At 36.9% G+C, this 22,389-nt stretch overlaps 1 protein-coding gene across 1 annotated transcript in view; it reads left to right on the forward strand.

Moving 5' to 3' along the window:
* The window catches only part of TMEM131 (transmembrane protein 131), a 213,815-nt gene that overhangs the window by 161,469 nt on the left and 29,957 nt on the right, over positions 1-22,389 (forward strand). The window contains exons 18-31 of the mRNA XM_032877892.1: positions 2,575-2,679; positions 4,031-4,117; positions 7,605-7,757; positions 7,858-7,933; positions 8,118-8,235; positions 10,321-10,459; positions 10,574-10,683; positions 11,166-11,232; positions 15,527-15,678; positions 16,307-16,449; positions 16,892-17,078; positions 18,313-18,498; positions 19,300-19,458; positions 19,871-20,454. Of these exons, the coding sequence (XP_032733783.1) occupies positions 2,575-2,679; positions 4,031-4,117; positions 7,605-7,757; positions 7,858-7,933; positions 8,118-8,235; positions 10,321-10,459; positions 10,574-10,683; positions 11,166-11,232; positions 15,527-15,678; positions 16,307-16,449; positions 16,892-17,078; positions 18,313-18,498; positions 19,300-19,458; positions 19,871-20,454 (2,266 nt within the window). The remainder of the gene's footprint in view (positions 1-2,574; positions 2,680-4,030; positions 4,118-7,604; positions 7,758-7,857; positions 7,934-8,117; positions 8,236-10,320; positions 10,460-10,573; positions 10,684-11,165; positions 11,233-15,526; positions 15,679-16,306; positions 16,450-16,891; positions 17,079-18,312; positions 18,499-19,299; positions 19,459-19,870; positions 20,455-22,389) is intronic.

Raw genomic sequence — 22,389 nt, forward strand, 5'->3', positions numbered from 1 at the left:
CCCTTTGTAGATCTGCCCATGTACTTCAACTCTGTCTTAGAAATAGGTACAATTGGTCATAAAATAGCATGAAACAAGAGAAAACAGATATGTCAGTCAAAGGCCTTACCATTACTGAAAGTGGAACTTGGAGTTTATACCGATTCACAACAGAACTAGGAGAGTTACCTTATGTGAGAAGGAGTGTAACATACCTCATCTGTAAGTTAAGGATAGAACTTCTTGTGACAGTCTTATAAAAGAACGAGAGAATGTCCTTATGCACAGAGATGGTTGGCAAATATGCTTCCATGGGATGCCATCAGCTATAAAAATTTATTTAAATAGTTTGTGCCAGAAGGACCCTCCAAAATAACGATTTTGGAGGGCATTTTGGCACTATGTACCACTCCTGGAATTCTTCCCATGGAAGTAATTTAAAGAGCTAAAAGCTCACTGGTATAAAACTGTGCTGCCCAGACAGTCAGAACTAATTAACATATGGCTACAGAGCCTTTGAAACGTGGCTAGTCTCAGTTAAGATGTCTTATGTCAAATACACACCAGATCTGAAGACTTAGTTTGGGATTGTAAGCTGTTAATAATAATATTAAACTACTGATAATGTTTTAATATTGATTACATGTTGAAATGTTAATAACTTGGATACATTAGTATAAATGAAAAGTATTAAAAAATTTTTAAAAAGCTAAAAGCTGTGAAAATGAAGATGTTTGTAATAGTATTATTAATAATTTCAAATACCTGGAAACAGTCAAATACATAAAGTAAATCATGATTCTATGATTGCATATGAAGCAAATAAAAAAACTATAAATATAATTGTGTGTAGAAACTTGGAAGATGATTTTTTTTTATTGTGTCCTATTAGTCACCATAAAATACATCACTAGTTTTTGATGCAGTGTTGGAAGATGATTTATGAGAAAGTGGAAGACAGTACTAAATATTCTAATTGCAACTATGTAGCATTCGAGCTACATAATCAAATATTTGTGAACAGAGGTAATTTATATCTGTTTATATTTTAACAATTTATAACATTTTAAATTTGATTCAAAAATAAAGCCTCCTTTTAAAACAAGTATATATATGTCCATGAGAAGTAATATTTGTCATTCCAGCTGAGGTTTTATTTTTAATAAAAGTAGAATGCTGAGGGGCACCTGGGTGGCTCAGTATTAAGCGACTGCCTTCAGCTCAGGTCATGATCCCAGGGCCCTGGGATCAAGCCCTGCATCTGGCTCCCTGTTCAGCGGGAAGCCTGCTTCCCCCTCTCCCACTCCACCTGCTTGTGTTCCCTCTCTCGCTGTGTCTCTATCAAATAAATAAATAAGATCCTAAAAAAAAAAAAAGAATGCTGAAAAAGGGTAATAATTAAGCCAGCCATTAATGTATTCCTTTCAACAGTAAAGTTAGAATAAAAGTGTATGTATATCTACTCCCAGCTGTTTGCATTTTACTGTTTCCTGGGAAGACATTAAAAATCTAATAATTCTAGAAATCTGGATCATTTCCTAGCAATAAATAGCATATGTTAACACATACTATTTAAACTTGTAAGGTCCATTTAAAAACATAAAGCCAGTTTGATAATTTAGGGTTTTAGAATTAGCTTTTATATAAAAACTGTAAATTTAAAAACAAGGGACAGAAAGATGAGATCATTGTTATGAACTCTTAAAATAGGAAGTTGTAGTGAGTTGCCAACTTCAAAATAGCAACTCCACAAAATGATAATGATTTTTCTTTAAGCTTATAACGCTTTAAACTTTCAACTGTTTTTCCAAAACCCAAAGCTATGAACTAAATTATCCTATTCCTTACAAAACACACATTGCCAACAATTCAGTGTTCTTCAGACCTTTGTACTGATTTGTGCAGTCTACACAGTAGAGTAGAAAGCATTAGAATGGCGCAAAACCAACACAGAAAATGCTTCTTAAAATGAGAAAGTGACTATGTTTGGTGTATCACCATCTTCTATTTTAAGGTAACCGTGAATTTTAGATAAAATATAACTAATAATTAAGGTGCAGCTTCACAAAATGAATTACTTTTCTTTGGGAATTTCACAATTGAAAAGTGCTGACAGGAAGAGGGGACAACCACTGTTACACACCACACACAAAAATTGACTCGTACAGATGAAAAACTTAAAAATTTAAGACCTGAACCCATAAAATCCCCTAGACGAAGGGGGCAAGTCCCTTGACATCAGGGTTGGTGATGATTTTTTTGGATCTGACTCCCTTTGCTCCAGCCCTCACCCTCTCTGTTGGTGCAGGTACATGCAGGATGTGTGAGGACCATACCCCTTTTGCACCTTGGCAGACGGGAATCTGTTCCTCAGGGAGCCGTTGTCTCAGTGGCCCATGGAATAAGTGTAATAAATAGGGATCTAAGAATGGGCATTATTTTGAGATATTTGTACAAGATGGTATGGTAATTCAGTGTCATACAGTATATGTTAGAATTTGGAGGTCAGGTCATTATAAATAGTGTTCTTTACCGTTTTAATAGGAAACTGCAGCTAGCGAGGCTAATGAATGATATCCTTTCTACCACACACAGGTAATATTAGCTTCAGGCTACTTTGCAGTATTCAGAGTCAAACTTACTGCAAAAAAACTGGAAGGGATTCACGATGGAGCCATACAGATCACCACAGACTATGAGGTAAAGACTATGGGGATTCATGTCAATGAGGTTTTTCTGATAATTCAGTCTTTTTTTTGTTTGTTTTTATAGAAACGACTAAGTTTGCTAATAAAGTTATAGTTTACCTATTTCATACCTTAAAAACTGAGCTTTTGAGAATAGTTTACAAAATCTTGGTGTTCATTAGCTCCTAGTTTTCAGAATTAATCCAAACCTCTTAACTAAAAACAACTTCAGAAAAATGGCTTTGGCACATTTTTAATTTCTCTCTTCGAAACCTGCTTAAACATAGTTACAGCATTGCACAGATCCTGACTGAAATTCCTGAATGAGATAACTGATTCTTCTGCAATCATTAATATACTCCTGTGTAATATTCCCAAAAAGGAAGATACAATCAAGAAATCACATCTTAATTTGAGTTCTTATGATACTGTATTTACATGAGTCATTCTAAGTCAAGGGCAGAGTGAAAATCATTGAGCTTTTGAAAGACTCTTTGTGGTGTTTAGCATGTTGCATTCAGTCAGATTTTTTAATGGATATATTTCTGCCACACTTAAGTATTTTAATTTAATATTAACAAGTTCTTCAGGAAGTTGAACACTGCTAAATTCAGCAAGTTGCTTCCGCTTATCTCCTGTTTTCAACCCATACAACCCCCACATAAAAGAAAGCTAATTCAGAATAAACAGAACTGGTCATTTAATAATAACATATGTAAATAATATATAGTAATAATAATAATAGATTTGTTGGGAGTGTGTCAACTAATTACCTCCAAAAGTGAAAAATTCTTGTTTTCACTCTGAAAGAGAAATAAGTACATTTCATAGCTAAGATAAATTTTTATTAGTATGGATAAAGGTGAGAATTAGGAAAAAATATCTTAAGTATTTTTATGAGTTACAGAGTGTAAGTTGATATTCAGCATCTATTCTGATAAACTCATTTTTTAAATTAAGTTGAGGTCAATTGCTGCATACAAAAAATTTAGAATCACATAACTGTAGAAAATGCTAAGTGTTGCATACATTGTTTTAGGAGCACAGTTTGACTTTCCTTATTAATGTAATCATCCACAGAATAACCTGTATTATGAAAAATCTATTCTTCATTTCTTCCCCATTGTTTCATCTTATTTACCATGTTTTCAATGAATCATTGAGAAATACATAATAAATTATGGAGTACATTGGTCAAATTGAACAGTTTTCATGGGTAATTTTAATATTGCTTTTGAGTTGGTTATTGCTAATATAAGTCCGAAGATGACCTTCTTTTATATCCTCAAGAATAATGCAATAATGATCAAGATCAAAATCATACTTAAACACATTTCTTTATGGTCTGCTTCTTCACTTTACAGATCCTAACAATTCCTGTGAAGGCTGTAATTGCAGTGGGTTCGCTGACTTGCTTCCCAAAACATATGGTTCTTCCACCTTCCTTTCCAGTAAGAGATTTAATTTATAGCATTTATATATATATATATATATATATATACACACATATATATGTTTTTTCTTTGCCTTTACCTCTGTGTTCCTAGAATCCAACAGTAAAGTGAGTTATTCTTTATTAATTGCTTATTTTAAGGTAAAACATTGAACTAGGTTCCATAGGAGGTATAAAGAGGAATAAGAAATAATCCCTTCTCTCAAAAAGTTTTCTATTTAGATTGGGAAATGGACCCATGATTCATAAATGTAAAGCAGGATGTAAAAAATGCCCTAAAAGTTATAAAAATGAAGTGCTATGAGTGAACTACACACATAATTGATGAAAGTCCATGTGAGCTAGCTTAGAATTTCTTTTGGCAGGATAGATGATTGAAAGGGTAGTTAGAACTTACATTCAGATCCCTGGGATCAACCTGAAGGCACAGAGGCAGTAAAGTCTGAGATGGCTTTATGTAGTAGTGAGTTGCCTAGTTTGACAAGAATCGAGGGAAATTGTAAGAGGAGATAAAATGACATGTTGGAGTGATAGCTGAAAAAAATGCATTTAAGTCCATGAAAAATCTGAAGTTTTTAAGCAAAGGCATGACATCATTAGAGCTGAGCTTTAAACATTGTTTCTCTGGCAGAAGTAAATAAAGGGCACATACGGAAGTGACAGTAGAGTGCTTGAGGTCAACCCAGGAACTCTGTTCATAGTCCATTTGAAAAATGTCAGGAGGGGCTTTGAGCTTAGGGCATTGGCAGAGGCAATAAAGCCCTTTCATACTTCTAAGCCTTGGCTGTTAGTCTGTCTTGAATACCCTTCCTCATGGCCTACCAACAAAGAACTACACATTTCCCGAGATTCAATTCCATGTCGTCATCTCTCTGAAGATTTCTTGACTCTGCTAGATAGTTACTAAGTGTTACATCTTGGAATGATTTTAAATTACTCCTTGCAGCAGGTGTCACATGTGCTTTAAATATTGCTCTATGTGTTGGTCTTCCCCATGAGATGCTAAGATCCTCTAGGAAAGGGATAAGGGATCCTATATCCCCAAAGCAGGCAGTTAGTAAGTAGGTAATGGGTGGATGAAAGAGCAAAATAATGGAGAAGAGAGCTTAGGCAAGAGACATTTCAGATTCAAACTGTGCTTGAATATCCTAACAAGGTCCTAATAATTGAAGCAGCTAGGTAGAGTAGATAGAGTCAAAAATATGACTTAGAGTTTGAACCTAGAGAATAAAGAGAAAAGAAATGGAAAACCAAGAGACAGCCACAGCCTTTTGCAGGAAGGTGATGTGGTAAGTTCAGGAGACATGAGGGCAAATGTAGAAGTGTCCCTTACTGTGTGGAAGGAAACATGGTGGGTTATGAGAAAACAGTATGTTGTAAAAATCTTAATACTATATATAATAAAACCTAAATTTGGAATTTAGCACCTTAAAAAGATAACTTTTGAGTTCATAGTTTCAACCTGTTTGATTCTTAATTAAATTTTTGTCTTCTTATCATTCCACTTTGCACTTGACTTCATTATTTATCCAAAAAGACCTTGTTCCTTCGCCTTTTCAATCAATGATCTCCTTAAATACAGCAAAAATCCTAGAACAGAATAATTCAGTAGTGACACAGTATAAGGCCCAGGGATGGAGTAAATGAGAAAGTGTCTGTATAAAAACAAGGTGTTGATTTTGAACAAAAGTAGGATCAAACTTTTAAATATACTCAGATGGCTTACATTACCAGATTCTTACTTGGAATCACAAATTAACTTGATGTTACTGTCCTAGTCAGGCTGTTATAACAAATTACCATAGATTGGGTGACTTAAACAACAAGCATTTACTTCTCACAGTTCTGAATGCTTGGAAAGCCCAAGATCAAGGCACTGGGCAGAAGCGGTATATGGTGAGGGCATTGGTCCTGGTTTTACAAATGGCTGTCTTCTCACTGTATCCTCACAGAGCCAGCAGATCAGGGAGGGAGGGCGGGCAAGCTCTTTTGTCTCTCCTTTTAAGATCATTAATCCCATTCATTAGGACTTCCCCCTTATGACCTAATCACCTCCCAAAAGCCCCACCTCTAATACGGTCACGTTGAGGGTTAGAATTTCAACGCATGAATGGGGTGGGGGGGAGGGTCACATTCATTCCATAACAGTCACCAGGTTCTGTAAAATCCTTATCCAATGGAGTATACTAGCACCAATTAATGAAAACAATACATCCAAATTAGCATTTCAAGTACTCATAGTTTAATACTTAATATTTGAATACCATCATAAAATGAACTTTTGTACCTGTTACCTCTTTGTCCCGCCCCCCCGCACACACACACACTCCTGAGACAAAACATGGACTTGAGCAAAATGATTATTACCAGTGCATGCCAGGAAGACACAGCTGGTTAGAGGCCAGGCTCGGGCTATTGCTCTGTCTCGCTGTCAAAGACGGGCTTCCTGCTCCTTTGTTCTCCTGTCCCAGCACCATACCTGACCTCTGATACCTTTCTGCTGTGTTCCCCTCTGCCTGGGGTGCAAATGATGAGTATTACTTTTAACCTTACCCTCATTCAACTCCTTTTTTCTGTGTACTCTCTTAATTTCTGTGTCTTCTTATACCAGATATTTGCCCAGTGGGTAATGGTCATTTTTGACACTTCTTCCAATGACTAGGAATCAGATTATAAGATGGAATTCTGAACTCAAATGAAAGGAAAGATTATATTTCTTGTTGAAGATTATTTAAATTATTTAATTTTTTACTTAAAATCTGATACCCTATCACAGGGAGAAGCATGCAGCTGATAAGAGCAGTCATTGGTTATCTGGTTATTTAATCTGTCTGCTGTGTTAAGATATTCGATAACCTGTATTTTTAAAAGATGTCTAATTTGTTTTTGGCACAAAGGATATTTTTTCTTTTAAAAAGAAAGTACTTCTAAGTAAAATAAACCTGATTTTTTTGGTCTTGTTTGGCTTTTGATTTTAGAATTAAATTATTTCATCGTGAATTTGGATACTTGGAGGGCAGCCTGGCCTTGGTATAAACAAATCTTGCTTAACAAACTGACAGTGACCATTTCCTTTATTCAAAGCTATCTCTGTTTATTACCTTTGTTGGCAGCCTCATTATTTTAACATCAGATATGGACATTTTTCTTATTTTATTTCATTTTCACAAGATTATAGAGATTTGTCCTGCTGATTTTTGTATAACAGGCCATGAAAATGACAAATTAAAAAATAATTTTATATAAATATATTTATATACACATATAAATATGTATATATAAAATATACACATACACATATAGAGAGATAAGTATAGATATATTTGGGAGTGCTCGGAGTACAAAATTAGAGATTATCAAGTGATAAAAATTCCAAGTGTCTTTTGGAGTTTGGTTCCTGAAAAATATGTCTGTCACCTCTAAATTGTGTGTTCTTAAGAAAATCCAACCATATACTAATGAGTTTGTTTGTTTGTTTTCTTCAGGGGAAAGTAGTTCATCAAAGCTTAAATATTATGAATTCCTTCTCACAGAAGGTAAAGATACAACAAATACGATCTTTGTCAGAAGATGTGCGATTTTACTACAAACGATTACGGGGCAATAAGGAAGACTTGGAGCCAGGAAAAAAGTCAAAGGTTTGAGAACATTGTATTTGAGGATTCCCTTCTGTTAGTATTGTGTTACAGTGACCTTCTGTGGATTTAGGATTCACGGTTCTCCTGTGCCTCTTTGTAGATTGCAAACATTTATTTTGATCCTGGACTGCAGTGTGGGGATCATTGCTATGTTGGCTTGCCTTTTCTATCCAAATGTAAGTTATCTTGCTATTCTCTGTCATCCCCTTCACTCCACCCAAAATATTCTTTGATGAAAGGCTGCCACTTTCAAAGTCCATCTTTATCCCTTGGTAGCATGGAAGTCATTTGAAGGGAAGTTGACAAGTGGATGTAGATTGTAGGGCTGAGTTTGTCATAAAGTATGTGTCCTTGTTGTAGCTGAACCCAAAGTACAGCCTGGTGTAGCCATGCAGGAGGACACATGGGATGCTGACTGGGATTTGCATCAAAGCCTGTTCAAAGGATGGATGGGAATAAAGGAAAATTCAGGTCATAGGTGAGTGGTTTTGCTTTAAGTATGTTTAGCTATTTTTGCAAGTTTGAAATGTCTCTGTTGATACTACTTTCTAAATGTTACTCTTATATTAGGTTCTTTTACTTCTCTATAGCTAAGAAAATAATGCTTCATCTTCAGAAAATTATTAAGAAGGAGTCTTAAATTGCCATTTTAATTGCATGTTGCTCAGAAATACGCACACTACCATTTTTCTCTTTCCTTCAGTGCTCGAGATACTTAAAGAACTATTTGAAGTTGTCTTTATAGAGGATGTGTTCACCTGAGATACAGCCATTTGCATAAGAGCTACCACTGCCCTCTGCTAAAGGCAGAGAAAACATTTCCTAGGTTCAACCCCGCAGTGGAGACCAAGTGTTCATTTGCTCCTTGTGAAAAGAACTGCCTCTTCCCTTTCCAAGTGCTGAGCCATTAGGGGGCACCTAGAGCCCAGTTCACTGAGGCTCAACCATATATCATTGGCAGGCAGAAAATGTGCTAATGACAAACCCAACCACACCTGGATTCAAAAGCAGAAACATACTTCCTCAGCAAGGTAGAAGTACGATCTTTCTTGTGCTCCAGAAGAGAATTTGATTAGAATATTGATAACGTGGTAACTGATAAAAACTGCTCTTCTTCACTTGGCTAATTTGAATGTATTTGTCAGTATCTAGATAATCTAATTTATAGTACTATAAATTTTTCAAACCATTAGTGATTGAATCTGAGGGTTTCGTTTATCTGAACTACCTACTATCAAAAATTTTCTTAAGGCAAAAGAGTTAAATTTCTACTTTAAAATGGTGAAAATAAGTAGAGAGAAACCTCTAATGAATTCACTAGTTCTTAGTCACCTACATTTCCATTACAGACCTTACAGTGTATAGACATTCTCCAAATGTTAACATTATGATTAGATGAACTTGGAGCGGTGCTGAAGAGCCTCTTCACCTCTCCCCCACCAAAACCTCTCCCTTCCTCCTTGTATGCCCAGCACTCCACAGCTAAGAAGCTAGGCTTCTCGTCTGTCCCATGCCATCATGTCCCAGGTGCACAGTGACTGTGGCATTCTCCCTGCTGCTGACTTTGTGTTACAGAGAATTTCTGTTCTTCGCCTTATAAAATCTGTACTCTTACCAATATTAGAGTGTCACAATTCAGTAGTATTGTGGGTTTAAATGGGCTTCAATGGGGGCGCCTGGGTGGCTCAGTCATTAGGCATCCGCCTTCTGCTCAGGTCCTGGTCCCAGGGTCCTGGCATCGAGCCCTGTTTTAGGCTCCCTGCTCAGCGGGAAGCCTGCTTCTCCCTCTCCCAGTTCCCCTGCTTGTGTTCTCTCTCTCTCTCTCTCTCTCTCTCTGTGTGTGTCTCTATCTCTCTCCATCAAATAAATAAATAAAATCTTAATTTAAAAAAACAAATAAAAGTGGGCTTCCGTGTTTGGGCCCAGGAACCTTAGCCCCGTGTGTAATAGTGTTTCCTTAGGGAATATGTTCTTGAGTTCTAAACAGCTGGCTTATGAATGCTCATAAGTAGAGAAATATTCAAATGAGGTCCTGAATATTTTTGACAACTCTACATATATCTGCACAAAACCCTCATATGTATTACCACTTCAGCTGACATCCTCGTTGCATATTAAGATTTTCCTTCATTTTTTTTTTTTAAATCTCGGGGGGCAAAAAGCCATATGCCAAGCAACGCACTGTCTTCTCATAAGTTCTGCTGATGAATATTCATCAGCACTCTGCTGTTGGTGTCTAGATCTTTCCACTAGGCTGCAAGTTCCTTTAGGATCCCTTAACACCGTATGTTATACATATATGCCTGCCTTGTCCTTCACTATTCAGTACAAAAACAACACAGGTGATCAGTGATAGAGACTTTGGCAACTCTTTGTGCCAAAACAGACATCTTCATAGATGTCTATTAAAAACATAGTAAAATGTCAGAACAAATAAAACTATATTTATTCAGGGCCAGAATAAAATTTCTGAAGTATACAAGCCTAATTAGATTTCTTATATTCAGAAAACTCAGATATTTCATTTTGATATAGTAACTAACAAATTTTTTTTTTTTTCTAGACTGAGTGCTTTATTTGAAGTAAATACAGACCTTCAAAAAAATATATTATCAAAAATCACTGCTGAGCTCTCCTGGCCTTCTATAATTAGCTCACCCCGGCACTTGAAATTTCCACTTACTAATACAAACTGCTCCTCCGTAAGTATTCAGAGTGACATTGGTTTTTGGAAATTCGTAACAGGGCTGTTAAGTATCTACTCTTACTTTTAACTATGGAAACATTTCATTTACTGTTTTGTTACTTTGTTTAAGGAAGAAGAGATTACTTTGGAAAATCCTGCAGATGTTCCTGTCTATATTCAATTTATTCCTCTGGCTTTATATTCCAATCCTTCAGTCTTTGTAGATAAGTTAATATCAAGGTAAGCACTGCTTTAACTAATCAAAATGTTCTATATTAGCATTGAATTATTATTTTACACATTTAGAACTCTATCACAGCTTATACAGTTATAGATTTGACTTAGAGAAATTCTAAATCCGTAATTAAAATTGAGAGGGGTTCTGGAGAGAGATATTCATAATATGTTAAGTATCTAGAAGAGTTTTCGGTGTAAGACAAGAAAAAGTAATGTTGAACTCCTTTCTAAAAAAATATAAAAAAGTGAAAGATCATAAAGAGAAAGCAAGTGGAACCTTTTAATATTTTAGTTTCAAAAACTGAACAAAATATTAACTATAAGTTGTAGCCTTTAATTTTTGGAAGGCTATTAATCTGGTAATACTGACCTCAGAATCTGCCAAAAGGTAATTTGCAAATAAAGTACAGACTTGATAATTACTCTAATTACCCATTAATTATGATGCTGTTTATGAAGAAATATATATACTTTTTTTATTTTAGGTTTAACTTGAGTAAGGTGGCAAAGATAGATTTAAGAACGCTAGAATTCCAAGTCTTCAGAAACAGTGTAAGTATGCAAACTTCATACTATTCCTGAGAAATAACTCTATGATATGATAAGTACAAACATGGAGGAAACCTACTGATTCTCCTTAAATTTGGCTGAAGGGGAAGTTACTGAAGAAGTCAGAGCAGTCCAATAATTAGAGGCAAAAAAAAAAAACAAAAAAACCCAGGAGGAATAGATGGGATTTAGATCAACATGAGGCACACTGGGTAGAAGATTCCAGTTTGCAGACATTATTCCTTGAGTCCATGAAGGTTTACAATAATGGCTACCAGAAACCCTGAGAGTATCTAAATGAGGTATATACTAACATAATTTATTTTTATTAAGCTTCAAAATATTGAGCTTGATCATTTAAATTTTTATTTTGGATACTTCCAAATAAAATTGTAAGCTCCATTAATGCCAGACCCATAGTTGTTGAACAGATTAAACAAACTCATGGGAAGTCCTTCAAACGGTTCCTTGGTGCGTAGGAAGACTGTGCTAAATGTTGACCAGGTAAGTCAATCTGTGGCTAAGTAGGCCAGGAAAGAAAAGCAGTAGGAAGGTTTTCAGTATTGGGGGGCCATCTTGAAGAATGCTTCCCAGTATTGCATGAGCATCTAGTATGTGTCAGCATTATAGCAGGTATATTCACATCTGTAATTTCATGGAATCATTACAGGCAGCCAGGCTGAGCAATTACTAACTACCCCAAAAGGTAAAGATTTCCTTGTTCTGTTGCTGGGGAAAAATAAAGCTCAGGAAAAGGAAGGAACTTGCCCCAGGTTCATACCTAGCAGGTATGATATAACTGGCAGGGCGAAATTAAAGTTTGGTTCTCTCAGATCCCAGAGCCCTCCCCCATACTGTCATGCCATGTAGTCAGTGTCCCTAATTAGCCTGTCAAACCAGATATTCTGTAGTTCTTGAAATACTTGTGTTCTTTCCCATAGTTTTGTGTTTTAGTCTATAAGGCATGTGTAAGCTAAATCTTTGTAGAATAGTAGTTTTTTTTATACTGTCTATAAGTCAATTTTGTGTAAGAAAGTAATTTTCAATGTAAGAAAGTAAATTTCAATGTGTCTTTTTTTCTGCCAAATAATAGAACACCAGACTGGAATGTAGACATATATTCTAGTCTTGTGCCTTTCTCTTGGAATCTTTTCCTGGTCGGTTTTTTCCATGCATAAAATGCATAAAATGACAACCTAATAAGCTCAAGATCATCTAGATTCCAAATAATTAGAAAGCTCAATAATCAGATTTCTTTTGCCCTGCTTTTATAAGGGAGGAAATACACATAAGAAGTAAATGAGCTAATATTTACCTTTTTTTCTTATCAAACACAAGTTCTTTAGTGTTACTTACAAGGTATAAAACACTGAAGTGTAGGCACTGTGAAAGGTAGGAAGATGTGTAAGAATATTCTAGGATCTCACAAATTTATTCTAAACATGAAATACTAGATCTTAGAGTAAGGTTAGGATGAATTCTATCACCATCCTCTACAGTGGTTATAAAACCTATGGTTTTCAAAGTATTTGGTCTCAGGACTCCTTTACAGTCTTAAATTATTCATGACTCCAAAGAGGTTTTTTTGTTCATGTGGGTCACATCTCTCAGTATTTACCATATTAAAAATTAAAACTGAGAGATCTTTTCTGCAAAAGGCCAAAAAGTATATGAAAACATGCTCAACATCACAGTCACTAGGGAAATGCAAATTAAAACCACTATAAGATACCATCTCACACCTGTTAGAATAGCTATTATCAAAAAGACTGGATATAACAAATGCTGGTGTGGATGTGGGAAGAAGAGTAGGAATATAAATTGGTACAACCACTGTGGAAGACAGCATAGAGGATCCTCAAAAATTTTAAAATAGAACTACCAAATGAGCCAGCAATCCCACTTCTGGGAATATGTGCAAAGGAAACAAAAACACTAACTCAGAAAGATATCCGCACCCCCATGCTCATTGCAGTATTATCTATAATAGCCAAGGCAACAATCTTAAGTGTCCATTGATGAGTGAATAGATAAAGAACTTATGGTATATATTTATACAGTGGAATATTATTCAGCCAAAAAAAAAAAAACAAGGAAATCCTACCATTTTGTGGCAACATATATGGACCTTGAAGGTATTATGCCAAGTAAAATAAGTCAGACAGAGAAAGGCAGTACTGTATCTCACTTATATGTGGAATCTTAAAAAAAGGGAAAAAACTCAGACTCCTAGAAAAAGAGATCAGACTTGTGGTTACCAGAGGTAGAGGGGTGAGGGGAGAGGGAATTGGGAGAGAAGTGGTCAAAAGGTATAAACTTCCAAGTACAGGACGAGGACGTACTAGGGGTGTGATGTGTGATTACAATATGTTGACTAGAGCCAACACTGCTGTATATAGTAGATAGTTGTTAAGAGAGTAATCCAAAGAGTTTTCATCACAGGGAGAAAGTTCTTTTCCTTTTATTCTTTTTTTCATTCTTTTCTTTTCACTGTGTCTGTATAAGAAAGAAGGTGGATGCTGGCTGAGCCTGTTGCAGTAATCATTTTACAGTATATGTAAATGAGACCCCTGTGTCTTAAACTTATACAGTGATGTATATCAGTTATTTCTCAAAACTGGGAAAAAACTGTGAAAGATCTTTAAAATATTTAATTCATTTAAAATAAGAAAATAAACTCATTCCATTTAACACAGGTAACATAAAAATTAAAAATAGCTGTATTTTCCCAAAAAGACTTTTTGCAAGAAGAGCAGATTGTTTTACATTTTTACAGATCTCTTTTAATGGCTCTCAGACCTAATACACAGATAGAGTCCCACTGCTTCTGCATTTAGTCTCTCATGCTGTATTGTTTTGGTTGAAGTATATGACAGATACCTGACATGACCTGGCACAGATACGTAGTTACAAAAAAAAAGAGTATCTTAACTGCCTTTTTAATTAATTCTAACCGCATGCATCATTTATTCAGAAAATACTGGTTCACTGAGATAGGCAGAGCTTCCAAATGTTGACATGATTCACTCTACAAAATCCAAAAGAAACATATTCATTTATATAACTACCAATCTCATCAAGGAATTCCTTAACTATTGGAAAGCTATGAAGTTCACAGGGGGTAGATGCACGTTTTCCAAAATTCTGAATTTTCTCACTCAAATTTTATCATGGGCAACAAATACTTCAGTTGTTTTTCCTTAATTGGACAGATGCACTTCATTTTTGTGAAAATCTCTACCAAATACCCAAGTCTGAACAACCACAGACTGTCAGTCATTCTTTCAACTATAAATTGTCTTCCATGAGAAAAGCAGCTAATTCAGTTTGTCTCTCAAATGGTAGACAATGTGATGCTTCAGTAGGCAGCTTCATTAAGTCTATTGACTGTAAGTTATGTTTGTAGAATCATGCCAACACAAGTAGATAGATCTGTATGTTTTAAATCTAACTATGCCAAGTGGAGGAGAAAGTCATGCAAACCTCACTCCCCTTCCACATATTAGCAAAGCCATGAAGAACCGTGGACATTTGTAGCCAGGTGTTTCCAACCCTCCTCCCCCCCGCCAAAAAAAAGCTTAAACTTAATGTTGCTTAAAAATCAGAACAGCGTATCCTTAAGTGTGAACTATCATATTTTTAATAAAAAGTATATTTTAAATCTTATCTGTAACTGGCTGTCAAGAAGCCATCTTTTGATTATCAAACTAAGCTATTTAACTTTCAGTCAATCAAATGTTAAACAGTAATTATGTGCTGAGCTTTCAAAATAATATTCAAAGATACATGGATATGAGTTGGAAATATTTTTACAAATAAAAAAATCTGATACACCCTGAAGACTCTTCAGCTGATACCCATCAGAAGGAGAAGGAACAGGAAAATTGGATGAAAGTGGGAACGGCAACATAGGACTTTGGGGTGCTGGTTGCACAGCTCTTAGCTTTGTGCTAAAATTTTGAGCTTTGCTCTAGGTTTGTGTCCTTTTTATATATGTGTATTACATTTCAGAATTTTTTAGTCTTAAAAAGAGATGTATACAAAAACAAATGCCTAGTACAAATATAGGGACTTTGGTGAGAGGAGATCAAAGCCCTTTTGGTGACTTAAAGCACAATGAGAAGGGCCATCACTGGTTGCTACTTCTGTCTGCAGGCTAAACGGTATCTGAATCATGAGGGGTAAGATTGTTCACACATTTAATCAGGTCAAGAAACTAGTAATGGGCTGTGGATGGGGTAAAGAAAAAAACTACTTTCCAGAGAATATAGTAGTGACTTCTGTTGTTTTACTTAAGGCTCATCCACTGCAGAGTTCAACAGGATTTACAGAAGGCCTCTCTCGACATTCAATTTTAAACCTAATTTTAAAACCTGGAGAAAAGAAATCTGTCAAAGTAAAGTTTACTCCAATTCACAATAGAACTGTTTCTTCACTAATCATAATCAGGTATGTTCTGTGATTTAAATTTGCATTGATTTTTAGTACTTACTCAGAAGTCCTTACTTGATTTGTCTTAATGTGAGTTTGTGCGTCTAATTTATTAAATAGGGTATTCACAGGTTCCTGGGTGGCTCAGCTGGTTAAGCAATTGCCTTCGGCTCAGGTCATGATCCTGGAGTCCCAGGATCGAGTCCCACATCAGGCTCCATGCTCAGCAGGGAGTCTTTTTCTCCCACTGACCCTCACCCCCATGCTCTCTCTCTCTCTCTCTCTCAGGTAAAAAAATAAGATCTTTTTTAAAAATAAATAGGGTATTCACTTTGTCCAAAACATGCACACAACATATCACACTTGATGAAATGTACCTCTGTGATTATATTTAGAACTTGAAAACCTGAATAGTGTTCTCACTATACCATGTGTGACTCTTAAAGATGAAAAACTCTTGCTTCTCTCTATGTAAAGATTTTTAAATTCTTGAAGTGTAAATGTTTCATTCTAAAGTTTAGTATATTCATTTTTACATGGTTTATTAAAAAAATAAGAGTTATAGATCAATTATCTATAATTTATGCAAATTTATGATTTATTAATGCAAATTTTAATGGGAGAAAATTCTGTATTTCTTGCACAGAAATAATCTGACAGTGGTGGATGCTGTGATGGTCCAAGGACAAGGAACGACTGAGAACTTGAGGGTGGCAGGCAAGCTTCCAGGTCCAGGGAGTTCCTTACGCTTTAAAATCACAGAAGCATTGTTGAAAGATTGTACAGATAGTAAGTATTCCTAACAGTTTCAATGGCACAACTTTCAGTGTTTGTTTCCAAAACTAAATAATTCCCCCAAAACAAACAGTATTTCTCTATGTGCACGTGTGTATATTAGTGATGAATACTTAAGATTTTTAATGAAATACCCTGACTTGTTTTCAGGGTTGTTTGATTTGAATCTTCAAATATTTAAAAGTTCAATTTCCATTGTATGTCTTAGATGATTTACTCTGAGTATGAAAAATAAAGCATAATTAAACTTTTGCTATCTCAAATGGTACAACAAAGTGGGATAGTACTTCCTGATGAAGTCTGGGTACCAGCTGATCTCTTCGGCATGAGGAGGTGGTTCATAATGTTTGGCATACATTTATGGTGAATGTGATAATCATTTGGACCTACAGCACATGCTAACAAGATTTTATACTCTTGACATTCCTTCCTTTAGGTTTGAAACTAAGAGAACCAAATTTCACATTGAAAAGAACATTTAAAGTAGAGAATACGGGGCAACTTCAGATTCACATAGAAACCATTGAAGTCAGTGGGTACTCGTGTGAGGGATACGGCTTTAAAGTTGTTAATTGTCAAGAGTTTGCACTAAGCGCCAACGCCTCTAAAGACATAATCATATTGTAAGTACTATCTTGGGAGGTGTAACAAATTACTGGCTTCCCATCACCCTCAAATAGTACAGTTGTTCAGACTGTGCAAAGATACGTTTTCATACTCGCAAAAAAAGTCTTTATCCACAAATGTACTCATTTGATTTGTTTCCCCTTCATCTTTAGTTATTTCTTCGTGTCTTTGTTTGTGAAACTTCCTATATTTCCAAAGTCGATCAGATAATCTTAGAAACCGGTTTCACAATTATTTCCAGGGCTGTGTTAAAGCATAAGGTTTTGGTAGGAAATTGATTATAAATTCAGTCTCAGTAACAGAGAGGTCCCTGCATCGCACACATGCAGTTTTTCCATGTTGTGCAATGGAGGAGTGCATAATGGTCTGGTCAGAAGACATTGTTAATGCCTGTATTGGGAATAATACAATTGCAATTGTATTATTATTATACATCACACCACCACCACATAATAAATGTATTATTACAATTGTAATAATACAAATTGCAGCCTATTTTGACAGTCAGTTGGTAACTTGTTAGATTATAGAGTTTGTGTAATAAAATGTAACCTCTGTCCCCTTAACTGAGTGATACTTTCATGATCTTCAATGGGTAGTCACTCAGTACGGAATGATAGTACTCAGGTACGGCGTAGTGCTTGATACCTAATGGCACAGTGGAGAAGAAGACGCCTCTCCTCACAGTGCCGACCATCTGGTTGGAGAGCATACAGTTGGCAAAAAATAAAAAATAAAATAATTAGGGCAGAAGTCAGTACTGCAAGAGATGAAGAGAAGATCACCAGAGCGAAGATGGTTTTTGGTTCTGTGTGTTTGGTTTTTTTTATTTTATCTCTCAGGTTCTGTGTGCATATATTTCGCTTTATCTCTCGGGATATGTTAGGAGTATGTCCTGAGAGAAAAGAGTGGATTCAGATAAAGGAGAAAAGAGAAAGGGAGAGAAGCTCAGAGAGCACTTCCTGAATTAATACTTAAGCTCATTATTCTTCTTTTTCATGCAGTTTTCTCTAATTACCAACAGAATATAGTTGTATTTGTTATTAACCTCAGAGAATAATGCTTTCTCGGTTTTAAAATGAGACCTTAAAATGAAGTCTTAGAAGTTGAATAGATGTACCAAACTCTAAAATTCCCCGTTAGGATCCAAAGGTGTGTAGCACTGGTATTAGATGTAACCAGCTGTGGTGTATTTTTAAAACTAGTCTAACTGCTGCTATTCTGTTTTAGGTTTACTCCTGATTTCACAGCTTCTAGAGTTATTCGTGAACTGAAGTTTATAACAACCAGTGGCTCTGAATTTGTATTTGTACTGAACGCATCCCTTCCATACCATATGTTAGCAACCTGTGCAGAAGCCCTGCCCAGACCCAACTGGGAGCTGGCTCTGTACATCATCATCTCAGGAATAATGAGGTACTTGCATCTTCTTTTGAGGTTGGTGTTCAGGCATCACTTGACACTACTGCTCGCACACCCGCTGTGTGCCAGTCACTGTTCTAGCACTATGTCCGCAAACAGAACAGACCTTTTTGCCTTGATCAAACCACGTCTACTAGTGGGAGCAGTCAGAACTGAACCCTGGTTTAGTAGCATATACAATAAGCAGAAGTCTTCTACCTTTAAAATTTCTTATAGAAATTAAGTACATGTTAATTTCTTAAAGGAAAGAAAACACTCATAATTTGCCAGGTAAAGTTACTTGATTTGGGCATAGGTAATTTACTCAACATTATATAGTATTTTTTTAAGCAGACCTAAGCAACACAAAACATGAGAAATATTTTTTAAATCCTCAGCAACCTTACCTTTTTTTCAGTATATTTACGGGTTTAGAGAATCTGATACACTTGCCTCTAAATTTACATAGTTACCCCACACATCCTTTAAGGGAAAAGAATTGGCCTTGAAGGTTAAAATCGCAAGGTAAAAGCTTCTTCTTCATAAAAGGAAAAGTAACCTCCAAGTATCTGTTCTGATACAAGTAATTATTTCTTCTCTATCAGCCTCCATGTAAGTTGGCATTCTATAAAAAGGACCCTGCAGACTTTTATTCGTGACGCTTTGTTTTTGTCTAGTCCAGTAAAAATTGTCTCAGGCATCTCTGCTTTATACATCCAGTTGTACTTTACCAAGAAACTCTGCCTTTGATATAAAATTTTGTTATCCTTACACTAACAAGTGAATCCCAACTCTCCACGTTCTGTGCCCCTACAGTGCACTGTTTCTCTTGGTAATTGGAACAGCCTATTTAGAAGCTCAAGGAATTTGGGAGCCATTTCGAAGGCGACTGTCCTTTGAGGCCTCGAACCCACCCTTTGATGTGGGCAGACCATTTGATCTCAGGAGAATCGTTGGTATTTCATCTGAAGGAAAGTATGTTCACATGCTGGAAATAAATTCTCTAGTACACATAGATGTGGCTGATATAATTAAAAGAAAAAATAAGTTTTTCTTTTCATCTTTGCTCAAGGGGGAAGAAATCTTAATTCTAATAACTTCATAATCTCTTGTGTATACCTCTCTTCTCTACTAAGAACTCACAGCAAATCCCATGTTTTTATTATTATGTTAGTGAGGATTAAAATATTCTTAGATCACTGACTTGATTGCTAAATTTTCAGAGAGAACAGATACTATAAAATTGTGGAAAGCATCCCTATTTCTTGCTTGGGTTTTTTTTCCTTAATTTATATTTCTCTTGTGGCTGTCCTGAGGAGGTGACATTTTTTTAATCTTAGATTTTGTAAGTTGCTGTTTACTGATCTGCAGTTGGTCCTTTTTTCAGCTTGAACACACTCAGCTGTGACCCCGGTCACAGTAGGGGATTCTGTGGAGCAGGCGGATCATCATCCCGAACCAGTGGAGGGAGTCACAAGCAGTGTGGCCCACCGGTGCACCCACACAGCAGTCACAGCAATAGAAACTCAGCTGACGTGGAAAACGTCAGAGCAAAAAACAGCTCAAGTACCTCTAGCAGGACTTCTGCACAAGCTGCTAGCAAAGCAAGCCCCCTTGTCTTAGATTCTAGTGCAGTGGCCCAAGGTCACGCAGCAGGCAGAAAGTCCAAAGGAGCCAAACAGAGCCAGCACAGCAGTCAGCACCATGTCCACAGCCCGCTGGAGCAGCACTCTCCACCTCCACCACCACCACCAGTGCCTCAGCACCAGGAGCCGCAGCTGGACAGGCTGTCCCCCGCCCCCCTCTCGCACCCTGCCCACCCAGAACGTGCCGGCAGCACAAGGCACAGCTCAGAGGACTCAGACATCACCAGTCTCATAGAAGCCATGGACAAAGACTTCGACCACCACGATTCCCCACCCCTAGAAGTGTTTACAGAGCAGCCGCCATCACCGTTGTCCAAAAGCAAAGGTAATCATCGGTTCTCACTGGCAGAAAAGCATGACGTATGAGGGGAAAGTGGGTGCGTGATTAAGGGGCTATTGTGATTGTAGTTGTGATATAAACAGCTGATGTAGTAAGTGTTCTTCTGGCTCTAATTTACCTCCAGTTTGGACTTCCAACGTTTCCATATCTGATGCAGATAGAGAGGTATCCACTTATCATAAAAAATATTGGAACTTCTTAGGTTATTTACCAAATTTAGAAATTTCCTGAACATCTGATTCCATGTTCAGCTGTCTGTAATTGTTGTGCTGTGACAGGTTGAGCTTTTTTTTTAATTGTTAAACTAATTTTTAATACAGTGGTAAAATGGAGACCATGCATTTTAACTCAGAATATTTCCGGGGCACCTGGGTGGTTCAGTCCGTTAAGTACCTGCCTTCGGCTCAGGTGATGATCCCAGGGTCCTGGGAATGAGCCCGTTGCCTTCCCCTGCTTAGCGGGGAAGTCTGCCTCTCCCTCTCCATCTGCCTCTCTCCCCTGCTCATGCTCTCTCTGTCTTGCTGTCTCTCTCAAATAGATAAATAAAATCTTTTTAAAAATGATAATAATAATATTTCCACAGAATCTGTACTTTAGAGCAGGGATTGGCAAACAAACTACAGCCAGGGGGCCAAATCACCACCTGTTTTTTTAAATAAAGATTTATTGGAACATAGCCATGCTTATTCATTTCCATATTGTCTATGGCTGCTTTCATGCTACAACAACAAAGTTGAGTAACTGCAAGAGACCATGAGGTCCACAAACGTGAAAGTATTTACTATCTATCTCTTTACAGAAAAAGTTTGCTGATCCCTGCTCTGGAGTTCTGTATACTGTATTAGTTACCTATTTCTCAGTAACAAATGACCCCAAAACTTTGTCACTTAGAATGCCCACATTTACTATCCCAGAGTTGCTGTGGGTCAGGCATCTGGGTGCAGCTTAGCTGGGTTCTCTGGCTCACAAGACTGCAGTCAAGGTGTTGCCTGGGGCTGAAGTCATCTTAAGGTTCAGCTGAAGGTGAATCTGCTTCTAAGCTCACTCACGCGGTTGATGGCAGGATTCAGTTCTTCATACACTGTTGGACTGAGGATCTCAGTTCCTTGATGGCTGTGGCCCCCACCCTCATGAGTCCTCTCCATGTGGCACTTTAAAGCAGTTGGCTTCACCAGAGCAAGGAAGTTTAGAAGGCAAGAGAGAGAAAAGCTAGCAGGACAGAAGTCACAGTCCTTTACGACCTAATCTTAGGAGTGACATCACATGACTTTGGCATTGGTCTGCTACTCAGAAATGTGGTCCCGTCCATACTCCAGGAGAGGGAATTCCACAGAGCATAAACACCAGGAGGCAGGGGTGCACTGGGATCTTAGACGTGACCTATCAACACATACACAGAGGTAAGCTGTTTGGTAACTTCCAAAATCAAAATATAAAAACCAATAAACAGCCTGTAGCTCTATTTCAGTTTAATCCCTTTATAGCCCGAGCTTTTGCATCTTCCTCTCTCCCATGGCAGCTCTGCCAGTACACGTGATTCCAAGCCTGTTTCAGGACCTCTCTCACTGGTGTACCATGTACCAGGGAGGGCTTTTGCCTTTCATTTACACGGGAAACAGGGAGCTTGGCTGTCGTGAGAGACCAGGAGAAACCCAATGTCCCAGAGTCCAGGACTTTTCTTAGAGAATTTCCTACTCTTGGATATGAAGACTAGTTACGTAGAGTCCTCTTAGAATTACATGCATTTGGATTTGCAAAGTAGTAAAATGTCTCAAATATTAACTTTTTCCAGAGAAATGTTTTTTTTTTTAAATTTTATTTTTTATAAACATATATTTTTTTCTCCCCAGGGGTACAGGTCTGTGAATCTTCAGGTTTACACACTTCACAGCACTCACCATAGCACATACCCTACCCAAT

The sequence above is a fragment of the Lontra canadensis genome, unplaced genomic scaffold (assembly GCF_010015895.1).
Source record: "Lontra canadensis isolate GAN:19392208 unplaced genomic scaffold, GSC_riverotter_1.0 scaffold61, whole genome shotgun sequence".
NCBI classification, from domain to species: Eukaryota; Metazoa; Chordata; class Mammalia; order Carnivora; family Mustelidae; genus Lontra; species Lontra canadensis.